Source organism: Galeopterus variegatus, unplaced genomic scaffold (assembly GCF_000696425.1).
Source record: "Galeopterus variegatus unplaced genomic scaffold, G_variegatus-3.0.2 Scaffold954, whole genome shotgun sequence".
In the NCBI taxonomy this organism is placed as follows: Eukaryota; Metazoa; Chordata; class Mammalia; order Dermoptera; family Cynocephalidae; genus Galeopterus; species Galeopterus variegatus.
In genome coordinates this window covers 266,592-284,975 of record NW_007727065.1, presented here as the reverse complement: position 1 = coordinate 284,975, position 18,384 = coordinate 266,592, and the positions used below count along the sequence as shown (strand labels likewise).

Genomic DNA, 18,384 nt, shown 5'->3' with positions numbered 1-18,384 from the left:
GGGGGGATTTAAAAAAAAAAAAAAAAAAAAAAAAAAAAATATATATATATATATATATATATATATATATAATTAAAAGAACTTTTCTGATATGAAAAACTTGAAACACTGAAAATAGAATAGTAATGCATCCAGATTCACCAGTTACCAAAGTTGTCACAATTGCTTTGTCTATCCCCTTTTTCTTTGCTGAAATATTTTAAAGTATCCCATACACGATGCCATTTCAACCTTACATACTTCAGTATGCATATCTAAAAAATGCGCTCATTTCCTTATATAGCCAAATGCCATTATCACACCTACCAAAATTAACAAAGTTATTCATTGGTATCAGCTAATGTACCTGGGGAACTTAAAATAAAAAGCTGGTGCTTGATGAAGCCTGAATCTTTGGAGCGAGGCCCAGGCATTAGTATCTTTCCTAAGCCTCCCCTCCCCATGATTCCAATGTGTAGCCAGGGGTGAGAACCACTGCCCTGATCAATCCAGGATCCTGCTATAGGATCTCAAGCAAGCTCCATGAAAGTCTTTGAGCCCCTGTTCACATGGTACACAATTTAAAAAAAGCCAAGGAAAACATGACAAGACACAGAAAGGATGAAGAGAACAAAAACAAAAGCATTAAAAAGTCAGCAACTGAATCCCTCGTATACTGTAAGGCTGCCCTTTCCCCAGGAGTCGAGGCCCACTCACTTTACCCAACAGCTCCATCAAAGGTCTGAGAGGCCTGGAAGGAGCAGTTTCAGCTGCCCAGGCTACTCCCAGGCCCCTCAGCACTTCTACAGTAGACCAGTCTGCATTTTTCCTCTATTTCTTGCTCTTCCTGCTTCTGTACGTGTTGTCTCTCTGGCCTAATATTCTGGCAACCTCTGAGCCTCAGCACCTGGTCTTAGAGAGGATTAATTACACAAGACTGTGGTGGGGGGGTGGGGTGGGGGGGTGCTAAAACTTCTTGGGTGTTGGCACTGGGGTTTAATTTTACTCATTTATTTCATTTAAAAAATAACTAAACAAAACATCCTGCAGAAAGATGAGGCTGTATCATTGCAGCTAAAAATACCTCTACTGAGGGCGTCTGCTCACCAGCTCCTCAATTAGAGATGCTACAGGGCCCTTTGTGAGCTGTGCGGTGTTGGCAGCTCCACAGGGGCTCTGGGTGGCTGGGGACAATCCCTGGAGTAGTGACTGCTGGTGGAGGGGGGCTCATGAATAGCCATCAAGCCTGCAAGATCTGCACATTTCAGGTAACTCCCAAACCCCTCTTCGTTTTCGGACCCACTGCCCAAGTCAAGAAACCTCTTGTCCTCTTCTGCAACAGGCCAAAATGGCATCTCTGAGGATGACCCAAAGTAATTGGGGACTGTCCTTGACTTGAGGTTCTCAAAAGTACAATAACCACCCAGTCTGGTCAGGGTATGTCCATGGTGCTGAACAACAACTTGCAGGTGTGGATTAGTGGTAACTAGACCCGGATGAAGCCTCTTGGTGGCCTCAGGAAAGGGCTGCTTTAAATGCAAGCTGACATCTGTACAGGGAGGCTGTGTGGAGGCACTGGGCTTCACAGCAATGAAGCCCTCTTTTTCTGGACCTCTTTTCTATGTCCTCTAAGTACCTACAGGTCATTTAGTCTAACATACTCATTTTTATTGCAGAAGATAAAGCCTCAGGAAGGTGAAATGATTTTTGTCAAGGTCACAGACAAAATAGAAATGGAAGAGTCAGGACTTAAACATGGGATTTCTGATTACAAGTGCAGTGCTCTGTTCCACTATACTATGTTATCCTAACGAACGGATTAATTCTAAACATTCAACAAGTGTTGAAAGAGCTGTGGGAAAAGGTAGCTTCAGTTTGGTTGCCAAAGGGACCAAAGAATGTCAGGAGAGTGTTGCCTGGATGACCTGGGAATTTTGCAATCCCTGCTGGTTCTGGGGAACTCAAAGGTTAGACTCAGCAACTGAATCAGATGTTCAGTGGGAATAGTGACAACTCTGCAAATCTGTGATCTTCAGCCAGAGATCCAACGCCATTCCCTTCTTTTTTGTCTGGTACAGCAGGAAACACCTGGTATTAGCTTGACTAGGGGTTATCAGGAGAAAAGGAGGCAAGGATAAGGCTAAGGCTAACCGATGTGATTCAGGCACTGATCCCCTTTCTCATTTCTTGGCATCGTGTGTGACTCTTAGAATTTGGAAGCTTAAGTCGAGTATGAGGGGTAAGGGTAAAAAAAAAAAGTACTGAGAAAGCACACTCAGCAGATTTGTTCAGGAGGAAGAATGCAATGTAAACCTCACATTTCTAGAATGCTCAGTATAGGCAAGGAACTGTCTAGAGTACTGCACTGTCCAATACAGTGGCCAATACATAGTCCAATACTAGCACATGTGGCTATTTAAATTAAAATTAAATTTTATTTTATTTTATTTATTTATTTTTTAAAAAGATGACCGGTAAGAGGATCTTAACCCTGGACTTGGTGTAGTCAGCGCCACGATCTCCCAAGTGAGCTAAGTGGCCATCCCTATATAGGGATCCGAACCCGTGGGCTTGGTGTTATCAGCACTGCACTCTTCCAAGTGAGCCACGGGCTGGCCCCAAATTAAATTTTATTAAAGATTCTATTCCTTAGCATTAACCACATTTCAAGTGCTCAAAGTATTTATGTGGCTAGTGGCTAATGTACTGGACACTGCAGATAAAGAACATTTCCATCAACACAGAAAGTTCTATTGGATAGCACTGGTAGACTCTGGTTGTCTCCTCTCATTTCTTGCTGGCTACAATGAGTAGTTCTTGAAACCCCTTTGAGGAAAAATTCAACTTCAGAAAGCTAGAGGTACCAGAATTTACTCTCCAGCAAACCTACTAAACCTGGGATCTCAAAGAAGAGCAACTGGAAACACGAATCCACCAGGGTGCTAGGCTCACCAGCTCCTAACCCTTCTTTCTACAGCGCCTTGTGTGCATGTTCACAGCCACTCTGATCTTTGCATATTTTATTCAGTTTCTATTTTACACTGTTTTAATTGATGTTTAATATAGCTTAACTCTGTGTGGTGTTCCAAGCCCCTCACCAGGGGGCCTCTCACAGGCAGAAGCACAATTAATAGCAATCCCCAGAAAATTATGCCCTGTATCAAAGTTGTCATTGCACCACATAAATGCTTATTACTATTGAATTCTCTAGCCCTGACACCTCCCTGGGTTTACTAGGTAGCAGATAAACCTCTATGTTTATGCCTTCCCTACTCTACCACACACCATCAGGACTAAATATAGCCCTTGTATGTATGTTTAGCTCTATTTAGCTGTGCTTTGGCAAAGGCAAAAAAATAAAAAAAATAAAAAAATCAGAGTTAATAAAATTAAATTGCTGGAAAATGCGATTTGTTCCTCCCCCACTTGACAACTCCTTAAAAGACAAACAGACGTCACTGCTAACAAGATGGGTAACCAGCCTTAGCTACAGGGTGGGAGAGACTCTCAGAACCTGGCATGGTTCCCAAATCAGCCTCCTGTGAGAGCAGAGGGAGCAGGTCCAAGAGCACAAGATACTGGGGGACAGGTGGGCATCTGTAGGTCCACCCTGTGCCCTGCCTGAATTTGACCAGTACAGAGTGTTTGAGCTGAGGTCCTGCCCAAGGAGTTCTAGGCAATCTGACCTCCCCCCAACTCTCAATAAAAAAATCCAAACAAAATAATGTAACTCCCCTCCAAAAAAAGAAGAAAGGAAAAACCCTCAGTTTATAACAGTTTAGCACTCTTTGGTTGTTTCTTTTGGGCTCATCTGAAGCTTAGATTTTGGCATGAGTAGACAGAAGCTTTTCTACAACTGCATATCGGGAAAAGCAATGGAAAATTCCAGGTCTGTCAGACACCTGTACTCCTCCCCCTCTGGCATGCCTTCTCATCCTGTGTGCAGTTATCTTTGCACCCTGTCTAGGAGGAGTCTCCTCACAGAAGGCTGAGGCCCCAGATGACTTCTTCTAACTTAGCCTCCTGTCCTGTTCTCAGTACAATAATACAATTTAAAGAGAATTCACTTGTTTACCTCTTCTGTCTGCCTCAGTCATGCACACCTACTCCCTTTTATATACCACTGTCATACTCTCAATTATTACTTGTACTTCAAGTGGTTGATTAGGTGGTGTGGCTGTTAACTGTGAGGCACTGTGGGGGTAAAGGGAAGAGTGATACGATGGGAAGGTGGAGACTTTACTATGTGAATGTGCCCAAGTGATTAGCTTCTTCTGCCTCAGTTTTCTCAACTACTGTGAAGTGTCTGGATTGGACTATATCACCTCTAGAGCCCTTGTAGCTATAAAATGTTCTAATTCAGTATTATGAAAGCTGCATGCTCAAGTCCTTGGAAATGGAATGGGTCATATTCATTTCTATTTATAATCCATTTTTTATTTTTGCACTCAATGCTCTATGGAGAAATGTAAATTTCTATTCTAAATTCTTCCAAGCCAACAAAGAAAAGCTCTATTTTAGTCTGTTTGACAGGGAAATGTTTATAACTAGATTGAGTTTCCCATATTATATTTGCTTTGCCTTCTTCCATCTTTGCTTAAAAAAGGAGTTTCTAAAAATCCAGAAATGCTTTCTGTACTCAGGCATAGCAGGAATGAGGCTGCCTTGGCTGAAAGAAGAAGATGGTGCACATCTTGAGCCCCAGTGGAGCAGGACTATTTGCCATCTGCTGCACTAGTTGCCTCACCTCCAAATCAGGCTGGGTCTGTAGTTTGCGGCAAATATTAGGAGCCAAGCCACTAGCACGTCCCACCCATGGCAAGCCTTGAACCCTTTGTACTCTGGCTGCCAAGACAATTGGAAAGCAGGGGGCCATTCTCCGGCTTAGGAGAAAAACAGATGCATTAAATGGAAATAGATTCTTCTTTACCTTCCCTCTCATCATCCCCAGCCATTTTTAAAGCTTTAGAGTAAAAAGAGGAAGACTTGTCCAACGAAGCTGAGGAAGATGATGGAATTTTCAGATTTCCCCCACCCCACCCATGCAGGCCAGAATGGTTTATTAATGATCCATGGGAAAAGAACAATCATCCTGCTGGCAGCTTCACATGTAATTAGCCAGCTTCACAGAGAGCTGGCTGCCTTCTCCAGGTCTGACAACCGCAGACTGCAGAGCTACCTGACATCTCCCTACTGGGAGAGGGGCATCCGACACGGTGACCTCAACCCACTGGGCACTCAGGAAACATGACTGAGATGGCACTGCTCCTCTGGAAAGGCCTGGCTGTGTGCTCGGGCTGATATGAAAGACTGCAACCTACCCGATGGCAACAACCACCTATAGGAGCCACCACTCCCACTGGTCACCATTAACTGCCCTTTCAGGTAAGTGGCTGAACAGGTTATCTTCCAGGTAGCCCTCCAAATACTACCCTTCTCCTAAAAGTCTACACAGGTGGGAGTTTCAGGGAACTGGCTCCCTCTGTGCCATGGCAGCCAACTTTAGCACTGACGGAGGGGCTGAGAGGACTTAATGGCCATGCTGGGCATGGTGGACAACAGTTGCTTCTGTGTAAAACAAACAATTTAAAATATGATTCTTAAAAGAGAAGCAGCAGCTGGGTTAACCAAGCTTTAGCTTTGTAATCAGTGCTAACTTCCCTTTTAAGAGTCCTGGGATTCAGTGAACCCTGGTCTTCCCACAAGGTGAGTGACTTTATAAGTATTTGCCATTTGCAAAGCAGAGTTTTAAAAATGAGCAGTTATTTGGGTGGCATCTGAAATGTCATATTCAAGAGGAAGGGAGGTGTCTCCCATCACCTTTCCCGGGTGTGAGAGAGAACAAAACAAAACGCACACACACGTCCTTTGGGTGGCATCTGAAATGTCATATTCAAGAGGAAGGGAGGTGTCTCCCATCACCTTTCCCAAGTGAGAGAGAGGGTGTGAGAGAGAACAAAACAAAACGCACACACACGTCTTTCCCATGCTTGTTTCTAGAGAAGAGAAAGAAGCTGGTAAGAACTATCTCTGTTCTTCATCCTCTGGTGGATACAGAACCCCCTAAGAACCTTCCTTCACTCCCAACCCCACTCAGGCCTGACCCCGGGCTCCTCATGTTTCCCCAGGACTGAACGCAAGTTGCTATCTAAGGCTCATGGAGGAAATGACAACCCTTTGCTCCTTCAGCAAAAACGGAGTTCACAGGGGTCATGGCCTTTTCACTCACTACACTCAATTTACATTCTGTGGGAAAACAAATAAAGGAAGTCTGTGCCCTTCAGAAGAACAGAGTCAGGCGAGTAGTGCTGGGTGAGACAGCAACGTCATCAGTCAACTGATGCCACGTTGCCTCCTCCCGAGAGCACAGAATGTGGTGAGCCCCTCAGATAACGCCACAAGCCAAAGAGCAGGCTCCACAGCAGTTTTCTTGTTCATTACCTGTAGTTTCCTTCTTCACCCAGCTTTGATTACAGCAGCCAGACACAGGGGTTCTCTCATTCCTGTTATAGCAGGCCAGAATTGGGAGTGATCGCAATTGCAGATCAGCAACATAATGGGCATAGAGAGAGGTCACTGGTGGCTTGGTAGGAAATGGGCAGCTCATGATAAATGAATTGGTATGGCCTGCCATTTTTCCCTGCCATCACTTTAATCAATAAGGGAAAAGGTGAATTGCTATTGATCTCTTCAACACCTCTCAACGACACTGTACAAATTATAGAAACATAAGTGGGTGGCGAAAGAATGAAAGAGGAAGGACAAATGAAAGAAAGGCTGGGCAGTGCAAGGCTACTGTCTTCCCCTGGAGGCAGTCTTCTAGTCACTGGGTGTTAGGCATGCTTGGGTGCACACCTGAGTGTGCCAAGAGCATTTTCTCACACCTGGAAGGCCTAGCCATGGAGAGCAGTTTCCATGCCTCCCTCTGCACCTCACATGTTGGTGACACTTCATCAGGGCTACAGGGCATGGGAAGCCATATGGCTTCTTCTGACGGAAGACTAGAATCCTATATATTGAGAGGTGCTGTGTATCCCAAGGCCTCATGAATTTCTGAAGCTGCCATACTTTACTGGTGTTGGGCTGAGCTATCTCAACAACCAAGTATAATTCTGGATGAGAAAGCAAGTTATCAAAAGCTTCAAAGACAGTCTTTAGCTATGGCTTAACTAATAACCCCACTCCTGGTCACATGCCAAGAAAATACAGACAGCAGATAAGGCAAAACTAACTTGACAATAACAAAGATCATGGCTTCTGGGACTCAAGTCTGTTCTTTGAAACACTCTGCGCTTAAAGACATGGCATGAAGATCAGAGGCCTAGGTCAAAATGTTAGAGGTCTGGTCTTAATCCTAGGGTGAAAAGGATACTGACCACACTCAGACAGTCAAGAAGACTGTTTATGTAAATACAGTCTTATCTTGGAAACAGGACACAGTGTTAGAACAGATGGGCATAACAACTTGTAACAGGAAGACAATGTTTAGTGTCTGATTTTCATCTTGAACCGAGGGCTTCATCCAACCAACTGGCTACAAGAAAGACTGAGAGAACTCCCCTAACTCCTCTGGGACAGAGTCTGTTTAGGATATACTGCTTATCAGAAACCAAAGTGAGTACCCTGCTCATGTCAAAAAAAAAAAAAAAAAAAAAAAAAAAAAAAAAGGCAGATGCAACAAACACGTTATGGCAGAGGGAAAAGGGAATGTTGACCAAAATTTAGCCCAATGGTGTACAGAATGGTTAGATCTCAGGATCCCACACCCAGTTCTCTTATTCCATCACTTGGACCTAATTATTCAGACACTGGTGAGAGAAAAAACTGAGCAGAGGTCCCTCTCTAGGTCACACAGTGCCCCCAGCACATCATCTTGGGCCTGAATCTCCTCAGGAACCTCCTCACCACACCTGAGTGTTCACACTTCAGCATTCTCAAGGCAGAAGAAGGCTTAGTACCCTCATTTTGCAGATGGTGAAAGCAAGTCAATACCCCCATTTTGCAGATGGTAAAACCAAGGCAGGCAGTGACAAATCACATATGAAACTGAATCCAACCTTAAAAACTGCTGTGTGAAAACAGCAAGAGCCCTTCAGGATGCTCCTTGCAATCTTGCTTAAATGATCCTCCAGAGAAAATGACTCAGGATGTTAATTGTATAATTCTTAAATTGGTGACACCATAGTTTGCCAGTCTCCCCACCTTCCACCCACAAATACCTGAAGAGCCAAAACATAGAGCAAAATAAAATGCAAGTTACAAAGCTGCTGATGTGTTTAGAGTGTATATAAGTGCTGAGATTAGAAGGAGGAAATGGTTAAGTGCACTCTGGGTGTTTAGAAATGGCCACGTCTGCAGCCCTGGAAGCTGATGGAGGAGTTTTGGCTTTCTCTGCCAGGCAGGCCTGAGACTGGCCCTCCACTTGGGAGCATAGCTGTGAGAGGGCATGACAATAAGAAACAAGTATTTAGCAAACACCAGTCCCATCCTACAAGGAATCTTCGAATTCCGAAAGTGACCCTATTCTAAAATTACCAAGTGGCAAGGGGCCAGGCCAAAAATCCATTTCCAATCAGTGGTAATGGACTATTTGTAACATTTCCTCATTTAAGGTTGCAGCATTGCTATAAAAACTCTGGCTCAGTGGTTTAACATTCATTTAACTGGAGAGGTAGCAGCACCCCAATGCTGCAAGCACCGTGGAGATTTGTGAAGTGGCAAATACAGGCCTCTGGTAGGGGATGAAGGGACCTGGTGGTCTTATTTGCATGATCTTCCACATCTAGCTATACATCAATGCCAAGATTCGTTTCTGGTAACCATTAAAAAGAATTCCACCACATCCAGACAAGGGAAAGGGAGAAGAGGAAGGCATCATGCTAACCTGGGAAGAAAATTGGCAGCGTGAAGCAGTTTCCAGTTCAACCTTTCATTCCTGGTTCAAGGGATAGCTGTCCTTGCTGCAGTGACCTTCCAAGTGATTCTTCTTGGGGTTCTTTTCCTGCCCCTCTCAGTTCTAGTTAACACCTAGATATTTCTTTAGGGTTCCTGCTGGCAATCTGCTACCTTCCAGCTCTCTAATTTAATGCAGAACAAGGACAAACCTATGGCAATTACAGACTGCTGTGGCTGCGGTAGGGAAGTATGGAGACCAAGAAGAACACTGCTACTCCATTAGAGGGTAAGAAAGCCTGGGTCAGCCAGGATCTAGACAGGTCATCCCTGTATCCTTCATTTTCAAGTTGCAGTGACACTGGGATATAAGCAAGGTCAGAAGCCATGTGCATATAGAGAAAAAAGCATAGCGAGCCCTTGGTGCTCGCAGATCATCCTCCAAATACCCCTATGGCAGTTCGAGTACCTAGCAAAGATACTCAAGCCATTATTTTTTAGACATCTATTAGGAGTCCCGGCTTTCCCCCTCTCTTGGTGATGATTGGTCTTATCAGTCCATAGTAAAGTCTAGAAAAGACTTCTTGCATAGGTTAGGACTCTTTGGCATCACCTCCAGACCTTTGCTTTTCCACTGAATGTGATATTGCCTAGAAAGAAGTGTTTCTAATGTGTAGGACTATGCAGAATCAGAGGCAGAGACTCTGTCTTATCTTACTTTGCAGAAAAAAGACTGGCTGAACCCCAAAGGTACTTAAAAAAAATGTTCTTTTGAGAACTTAGACCAATGATGTCAAATAGGTTTCCATGCAATTGCCAAATCCATTCAACTGTTAGTAGCTTTGAAGAGCCCTGTTTTGACAAGGATCTGAGCCCCAAGCCAAAGCAGTGCTGTGCCGTGGGTAGACAGATTGGATGGGGGTAGCATATACATATTTGTCATCACTGGCTTAAACAGACAGGTTTGGGGAGTGAATAGCACTGGAGAGGACTAAGTATTGTTCTTTGTTGATTCTAATATGAATGCTGTTCATAACACACATACCTGTCTATATCCAGCCTGTTACCCTGCTCTGGATATAGTGTTTTGTCCACACTGAAGTTTGAATCTTAGCTCTTAGTTAAACTCTAAGATATTTCTGTTAATAATAAAAAAGATGCTGCAAGCTGCTGTTCACTGAGTGTTAAATATCTGCCAGGTTCTGTGTTGAGCACTTTACGTATATACTTTATTTTCACAATTACCCTAAAGAGAAGGTATCCTCTTTACATAGGAGAGGCAATTAGGTTTAGCAAGACTGCTGCCCTGCACAATGGTAGGGGCACCATTCATACTGAGTTCCGGTAAGCACCAAGATTGCCCTGGGTTTAGAGAGATGCTAAGGAATGTATGTAATGTCATAGTGGACATGGTGGCACTGGAATGAAAACCCAGTACTGACTTTTCACATGTTACTAATAGAATTTTTGTTAAGTGACCAAGAACAGAAAGATACCCTTAAATGTTCTGAAGATGAGTCTAAGAATGTACTTTTCCTTTCTGACTATGTAACACATGTTGTTTAGGTTAGGTTAGGGTATCTCTGCTGTTAATTCTCAAGTTTGCTCATAATCTTATTTCATGCACCACGGCATTTCATAACAAACTATTGGTCACTTTTATTTTCAAAATCCACTTAAGTTCAGCTGACCAGAAACTATCATGGGTGGGGTAGCAAGTGGGAAGTTCATCAATAAAGCCAGGTTTGGAACACAGAGGTTCCTGTCAAGTCCCTGGTGACAGACAGAGTGGGCATGCTAATGGCAAGAAGGGGGCAGGGTTAAGGTCAGCACATCCACCAGAATAGTCATTCCTGTGTCCTTGGAGGAGTCACATGTGAAACATTAGAGTGTTAGTATTATCTAGAGATCCAATGCAATCTACAATCTGCTTACGCTTTGCTGGCAGTTCAGGCAGCACAACTCAGGCTATTGTATATTTAACAGCTGGGTTCTAAAAAGATACCAGTTGAATTATGCCATTCCAAGAGGGAAATTCAGGCAGTGGGCATAGCTTGGAATGAGGCCTGAAGATGCTCCAAACATGCCAGCATGAAAGCTCACTCTCAAAAGTCTACATGGGTATGTTGGCCAATGTGTTGGGGTCCTGTGTGAAGCTCTTCTGAAAACAGGTAGTGGGCAGGTGTGTATGAGATCATCTTTAGATTGTAAAGGAAATATCTGATTGTCAGAAGGTATAAATGAAATATAGTACTTATTTTCCAAATCATGCTTCCAGAAGGAAGTGGACAGACTTCACAAAAAGGTATTTCCCCTAAAAAAACAAAAATTCTGAGCTACTTTTCTTCAGCCCTTTATTATTATAATAAGAATATTGGCTTCCTTTTTTTTTTTTTTTTTTTTTTTTTTGAGAACCCTCACCAAAGCTCAAGAAGCAGTGAATATTCAGGATGATTGAAGAGGTAAGAGAAATCAGGACTTGTTACTAGGAACATCTGATCCGCCTAAATGAAAACAAATGACAGCTGGCTCTCCTAGCACAAACCTTACCTCTGGGGGAGTCCAGCAGTCTCTTCCTCTTGACAACATTTCTCCATTTGTTCTGGGCCATAGGCCCTACAAAGCTATAAGAGAGGTAGACCAGGAGGTGGAATGTGCCTGGCAATAGCTGTCTTCCAGAGGGATAGAGCATAAAGAACATCATTTTATGTCACGGTAAGTAGACAGTATCAAATACTGTGCCATGAGTGGCAGGAGTTCTGCTTAGCAAGGCTCTGTCTGAAGGATTTTCATGACCTTGTGTTTATAATGATAACCTTGCAGTGAACCAGTAAATGCATTCTCCAATGACAGCGCTGCCCACTGTCCTTAGCCCTAGGCCTCAATTTAGATAAGGTTCAAAGTAAGTACTGGGGACCATTGTACTAGAAAGATGCAAGAGCAAATCATGCATGAGCCTTTCACATCTTTACTCTGAAAATGATCGGGGTCAGAACTAAAGATGGAGAGAAGATATAAGTGACAGGATTGTTGTCTCGGTACTGCCAAGGTTTCTACTGCTTCTACTTGGGGCAAGAAAGCAAAATTGTCAGGTCCAAGGACTATATTTCTTGCTTCCTTTTTCTGATAAGAACAATAGTAAGAAAAACAAATTGACCTACCAGAGGAAATATAAGTCTCTCAAGGAAGAGTTTACAGTAGTAGGGACCAAATCTTTGGCGGAAGTGAGAGATGCTTCTGCTGAAAAGGATTTTCTTCCCTGGGATTGAATTATATCCTCGAATCCTTTCTACATGTCCCAAGGAGGCCAAATCTCCTGTGGTCCTAAACCATACCTTATTCTGCCCCTAATCCCAACAGCCAGGCTGGGATGTGAATACTAGCCTCTGGAGGGCAGTGAGGCCTATCAAACCTACACCAGTCAGCCTGTATGACATAATTACAGGTAATAGGATCTTGGCCAAGCCAATGGAAAATTAGGCCCAGCAGCTATTTCAGAAGAATGGATGCAATTCTATGCCTGACTGGCTATGAAAGTTCTAAGCAGAAGAACAGGGAAACAGCCTAGCTGAGCCAGCAGCTTTGCAGACAGGAATCCCACTGGAGCCAGCACACTGTTGGCACCTTTCAGCACATGCTGCTGAGCTGGCTTGGGGAAGGCCACTGGTGACTAGAGACTAAGCTACCTTAGGAGTTTAAAAGCTGATAGAAGAGACTAGCAGCCAAAGGAAGGGGAAAAAAGGGCAATGTGATAGCATCCCCCTTTCTAAATTTTTAACTCACCTCTTCTCATGATGCCATTTTCATTTAGGGGCTGAAATGGGATTTGAGGGCCCTCTTTCCAGGGCTTTTGGAGGTACTTGGCAAGGGCCAGCAGCCAGAAATGAAGGGGCTGTAAGTAGGCAGATAACAGCCTGGTATCCACATAATGCTTACAGCCCATCTCCAAACAGGAATTTGCTGACCCGAACTTCAAAATAAATCCTTCATCTAATAGTCTAATCCATGAAAGCAGAGGAGGAGGAACGTACTGGGGAGGGAGAGACAAGTAGCCTATATTAGGAGAGTGAAGGGACAGTAATGGTTTCTACCTGAATACTAAAAATTTTTTTAAACACTTAGACATCATTATCTCATTACCTCTGAGTATACTGGTTGAAGAGAAAGGGAGATCCAGGGAGCTCAGGGTCCATAGTAAGTGCACATTGGTTACAGACTTGTTCAATGAGAAGTTCCTGAATTAGCAGCCATGTGTCCAGCCTTAATACTCCCCCACAAATGCTGAGCTTAGAGAGCTTAACAAAAGAACTATTAAGGATAACCAAAGAACAGGCCTTCTTCCCAATATCTAGAATTAGGTCACAGGGAATCAATTACAAATTTGATTTAACAAATATCTATTTGTTGAGTATCTCTTATACAGTAGGCACTGGAAATACAAAGACAAAACAGTTCCTGTCCTAGAGAAGTTTACAATCTAGTGGGGAGAGATGCGGGTCACAGGCAGATTCTTCTACACCACTGGTAAGTGCATGATAGATGTATGCACAGGGTGCTGTGGGAACTGAAGGAAGGACATCTTACCCAGCCTTGGAGATTAAGGGAAGGCTTCCTAGAAAAGGAGATGGCGCTTAAAGGACAGGGATGAACAGTAAAGCAAGCGAGGGGGATGACTAATGTCCTGGACAGAGAGCATAAGTACACCTCAGGGATGGGAGAGACAAATGGAATGATGTATATGGAGAAGTGTGAGTATAAATAGGTTTGTTCTGATAAAGTACAAATTATGGAGTACATGGTGGTGAGACATGAGGTTGAAGAAGCAATCAAAAGTATGTGTAAACTAAGGAGATGAGACTTTATCCCAGAGGCGACAGGAGTTATATCTTTTTAAACAAATGCACTTACATAGATCTGTCTTTTAAGAAAGATTAAAAATAGGAATATAGATATACATGACCAAATGGAAATGAATCAATCATTATATAAAAAGTAAAGCCCATAAAGGTCAAACAACAAATGAAGCAGAAATCAGGCAGTCAAAAGATATAAGAACTGTGACTAGAGCAGAGGACATATTGAGGGGACGAATGGCCATAGTAAATCCCTTCTCAGTCTTGCGAGCACCCAGAATTAGAATCTGTCCTTCCTTATAGACTGACTCTTCTCGGTCAATGCTGGACCTTCAGGGAAGTCCTTTACTCATCCTTTAACTAGTTTCAGATATTCTACAGTTAAAAAAATGATTAAATATGGCTAAAAGAATGATCACCTTCTAAGAGCAAAATTGGCAAAATTTGGGGAGAAAAAGCACTTGATTTAGAAGACATTTGAGTTTTAGTACAAGGTACTTCAAAAAGTTTTGATAACCTCATCTGAGACTAGAAAATACAGTAGCCATATCCCCATGACAACAGAGGCCCTCCCTGGACATGGGATGGTTCAAGTCCCCACAGTCAGGGGCCATAGCCTCCTAAATGATCCATCTGCTAACTGGACAGCTGACACACTGAAGGTAGCATGGGAAGCTCAGGTAGCTGTATGCTTCCAGAGGCCCCTAAACTGAGCATTGCTAGATTTAGCAAATAATAATATAGGACACCCAGTTAAATGCGAAGTTCAGATACACAACAGATAATTTTTTTGTTTTGTTTTTAAAGATGAGCGGTAAGGGGATCTTAATCCTTGACTTGGTGTTGTCAGCACCACGCTCACCCAGTGAGCTAATCGGCCATCCCTATATGGGATCCGAACCCGTGGCCTTGGTGTTATCAGCACCGCACTCTCCCGAGTGAGCCACGGGCCGGCCCACCATGAATTTTTTTGAAAACCCCTTGTATGTGTCCTACAAGCAGTTCCGAATAGAGGCAGGTCACCTCAGTTTCTTGAACTGTAAAACATAGGTATTTTTCTTACAAGTTTGCTATGAGATTAAAATGAAATATTATGTATGAAAGCACTTTTAAACTAGAAAATACTATATAAAATTAAGGTTTGATCACTATTAAGACAGAAGTTTTTGGTTTTTTTTACCTGAGCCCACTTCAAAGAAAACAGCCTTTAACTAAGAATAAACTGTTTGAACTTCTTTGTTAGTTTGGTTTTTATTTTGTAAACTGTTTCAACTAAAAGACCACTGGTGGGTGATGAACTGTAAAGAGTATGAAAGGAGGTGAGAAAGTACTTAGCCCCCAAATAGCCTTTAAAACCTCGTGGGATAAGAGAGCTGTTTAGAAAGCTGACCATAACATATTCCCTTTTTCCTGGACAGTGGCTGAGATAATCTAGTCTTTGTGCAAATGAATGAGACATTGCTGGACAGCCTGCTTGCTTTTCCAGCAGATAATTATTAGTGGCTCGGTGAGAGTTCCCAAGGGACCAGGCAATTAGGAGTCGGAGAGCAGGTTTCACTGGGTTCACCACAGTAGGTGTGTCCTTTGCCCTCTTGGATTTCCCTGTGGCTTGAACTATCCTTGTCACTTTGATCCACAGATATAACTTGGTGGTTACTGTTTCTTCTCCACGTGTCTCCTCAACAGGGAAGGAGCCAGCAAAGACAGATGCAATAGGAAGGTCTGAGAGAGCACATACCAGTGCTTGTGAGGCAGCACGGGGAAAAAAACAGAAGGATGGGGAGGAACACAGATTTGGATCAACTTTAAACTTCTTGGACAAGTTTACCTTTTTCAGAAAGGTGGCAGCACACTTGGAACTAAATTAAAGGAGATGAAATCACTTTCCATTTATTGTTTTCTTTTCCAGATATATGCCCCTCCATAAATACACACCAATATTCATGGCTGGGGCCACACTCCCCTGAAACATAAATATGTTTTCTTCAAACAGCAACAGTTGCTTATAATGCTTTTATGTATCTTTGTTTTTTTTTTTTTTTTTTTTTTAAAAAGCAGGGGGTAGGGGAGAGAGGAAATACAGGACTGTGCCCTGGCCTCTGCAGCCTGCAGAATGAGCTCTCCAGGGGGACATCCTTCCTTTTGATGCCAGGAGGAAGAAGGGAAATAGGTCAGGGCAGCAGCCTGAGTTTTCAGCTGGGGCCGTCCAGCATGAGGATGTCATTTTCCAAGCATCAGCAAAGGGTGACTTCTAAGGTCTCAGGGAGGACAAAGAGATCATCTAGAAAGGCCTTGGAAATGATCACCAAAACCCCATGTATCCCCCTGTCCCCCTGGGAACTGCACATCCTACAGCTTAGAACTGTGAAGAGTTAAACTGTGACACTGATCTCTTTTAATAACATAGTATCTTGCATCTCCTCTGAAAGTTCAGGTTTCCCCAACATAGCAGCAATCACAGTGCTATGCATGTAGCAACTGGTTGGGAACTGTGTGCTGGCTAGCTGGCCTTCTGGAAGAAGGTGCCAAGAGATCCCAAATGACTGTCTTTTATTATTATTATTATTAATAATTAATTAATTAATTTATTTTGACCGGTAAGGAGATTGCAACTGTCAGCACAGTGTCGTCCGCACCATGCTCAACCAGTGAGTGCACCGGCCATCCCTATATAGGATCTGAACCTGTGGCCTTGGCGCTACCAGTGCCGCACTCTCCCGAGTGAGCCACGGGGACAGCCCCCAAATGACTGTCTTAGTCACAACAAGGGCCTCAAAAGGGAGAGAATGGTTTCAGATTGCTAGATCAATGTTTCAGAGAGGAATACAAAGGCAGGAAAGAATCACGTACCCAGGACCACATGATACCTGGGGTGTGAAAACCTAGGAGTTTGCACTTTTAAGCCAGTTACCTACCCATTAGCTAATGCTATTTCTCATCACTGCTTCTGGGAAGATGCTAGCAATGGGCAAATTCCCCATCTGGGAAATTACAGATCTTCCTGTCCTTGGCAGCGTGGCAGGGAATTGCCTTAAAGAGGCAGCTGTGTTGGGGGGGAGGTGGGGAAGGAGGTCATCAAGTACATGCTATCCAATGGGACACAGCACTTGCAGTTCAGAGTAACAACTATAGCAAAAATATAATAATCTCATGTTGTGTAGTTCAGAAGCAGCCTAGCCTCAATGGCAGGGGACAAGAGAGCCAACTCACACTTTCAGGACTGTAACAAGCCTTTTAAACCCATTCAGCATACCCTATACAGCAGGGGTCAGCAAGACTTTTTGGAAAAGAAACATATAGTAACTATTTTAGGCTTTGTGGGCCATATAACCTCCGTTATAACTACTTACCTCTGTTGTTATACTGTGAAAGCAGTCATAAACATTACATAAAAGAATTAGAGTGGCTGTGTTTCAATAAAACTTTATTTGTAAGAACTAGCATTGGGCCAGATCTGCCCACCTCTGCTATATACCAATTAGTTGGTCTGGGATGAAATGTTGAATTTATTCAATTTCCTTTGAGTAAAGGTAAGTTTTAAGTTCTTTGAGAGTTCCTTGGTTGCTTTGGGCTTCAAGGTCACAAAAAGAATCAGGTAACAACATAATGTCTAACTTACTGTTCTTCTTGCCCTGGGACTGGCGGCACCACCAGCATGCCCAGACCACTGACCTGGAACAGTTTTCCCAGACTTCCAACTCTGGGAGGAACAAAAGCCAACAGGAACTAATGGCTGAGGAGAAGCACCATGTAGAAACATGGAGAAAAAGAAGAAATGCAATCAAAGGTGGCAGGAGAGACACTCAGAAAAATGGAGCTGAGTGGTGGCCAGAAATGTCAGTAGATCCATGCTGACCAGGGTCTTTGTAAAACAAATTTAAGGAAAGCAGTGTTATCAGGTCTCAAGATAATGGAGGCCATCTGAAAATGTAGAGAAAGGACTTGTCTGACACTTGCAGGCTCCACATGAGGACATGGGATGGAAAGACTACAATTCTCTCTTAACCCAAACTAGAGGAAAGACACATAGGAATTCCTGCACTGCCCAGCCAAAGCCAGGACAATCCACTTAATAAACATGGCACCATTTTAAATGCCAGGCACCCTACACACCATCTTCTTGTTCTTTGCTTGGCAGGGGTCTGACATAGGGGCAGTAAACATTACACAGTCCTTCCCTCCTGATATATCCTTCTTGATTCAGTTCATGGTTTCACAGAGGGGAGTCCATCTCAGTGCCTGAGCCTCTGTGGGATCACTCAGAAGGGCTCAGCAAGTGCTTTGAAATCATGAAATCTGTGTGGTTCTCCTTTTTTACGATAATGCAGATTTACAGTAATGGGGAAAGCATGTAGGGGGCAGAGAAATCCTGGCTAAAATTTTTTAAAAATGAACACACATTTTAAAATTTCAAAGGAAGGGATGAGGCATGGCTAAGGACAATGATACCTTTAAAATACCTTATTATCTGAGGTAAATGTGATTGTCAAAGGAAGAAGTGCAAGGTACAAAAAACCCGTTCCACTGGCCACCCTGGCAGCAGCTCGGCTGTAGAAGAGATCCCAGAGTGCAACGCGGCACACCGGAGACTGCCCCGAAGGTAAGAGCTACTTGAGGTGGGAGGCTGTGGCCCACATTTGGGTCCTTTAAGGGCGGGAAG

At 43.4% G+C, this 18,384-nt stretch overlaps 2 protein-coding genes across 2 annotated transcripts in view; one reads left to right on the top strand and one right to left on the bottom strand.

The window, feature by feature from the left end:
- Positions 1–15,710, top strand: part of LRRC4 (leucine rich repeat containing 4) — a 35,230-nt gene extending 19,520 nt beyond the window's left edge. The window contains exon 3 of the mRNA XM_008573682.1: positions 15,411–15,710. Within this exon, the coding sequence (XP_008571904.1) occupies positions 15,411–15,592 (182 nt within the window). The 3' untranslated portion in view covers positions 15,593–15,710. The remainder of the gene's footprint in view (positions 1–15,410) is intronic.
- Positions 1–18,384, bottom strand: part of LOC103591265 (staphylococcal nuclease domain-containing protein 1) — a 354,022-nt gene that overhangs the window by 81,767 nt on the left and 253,871 nt on the right. The gene's annotated exons all lie outside the window — the stretch shown is intronic.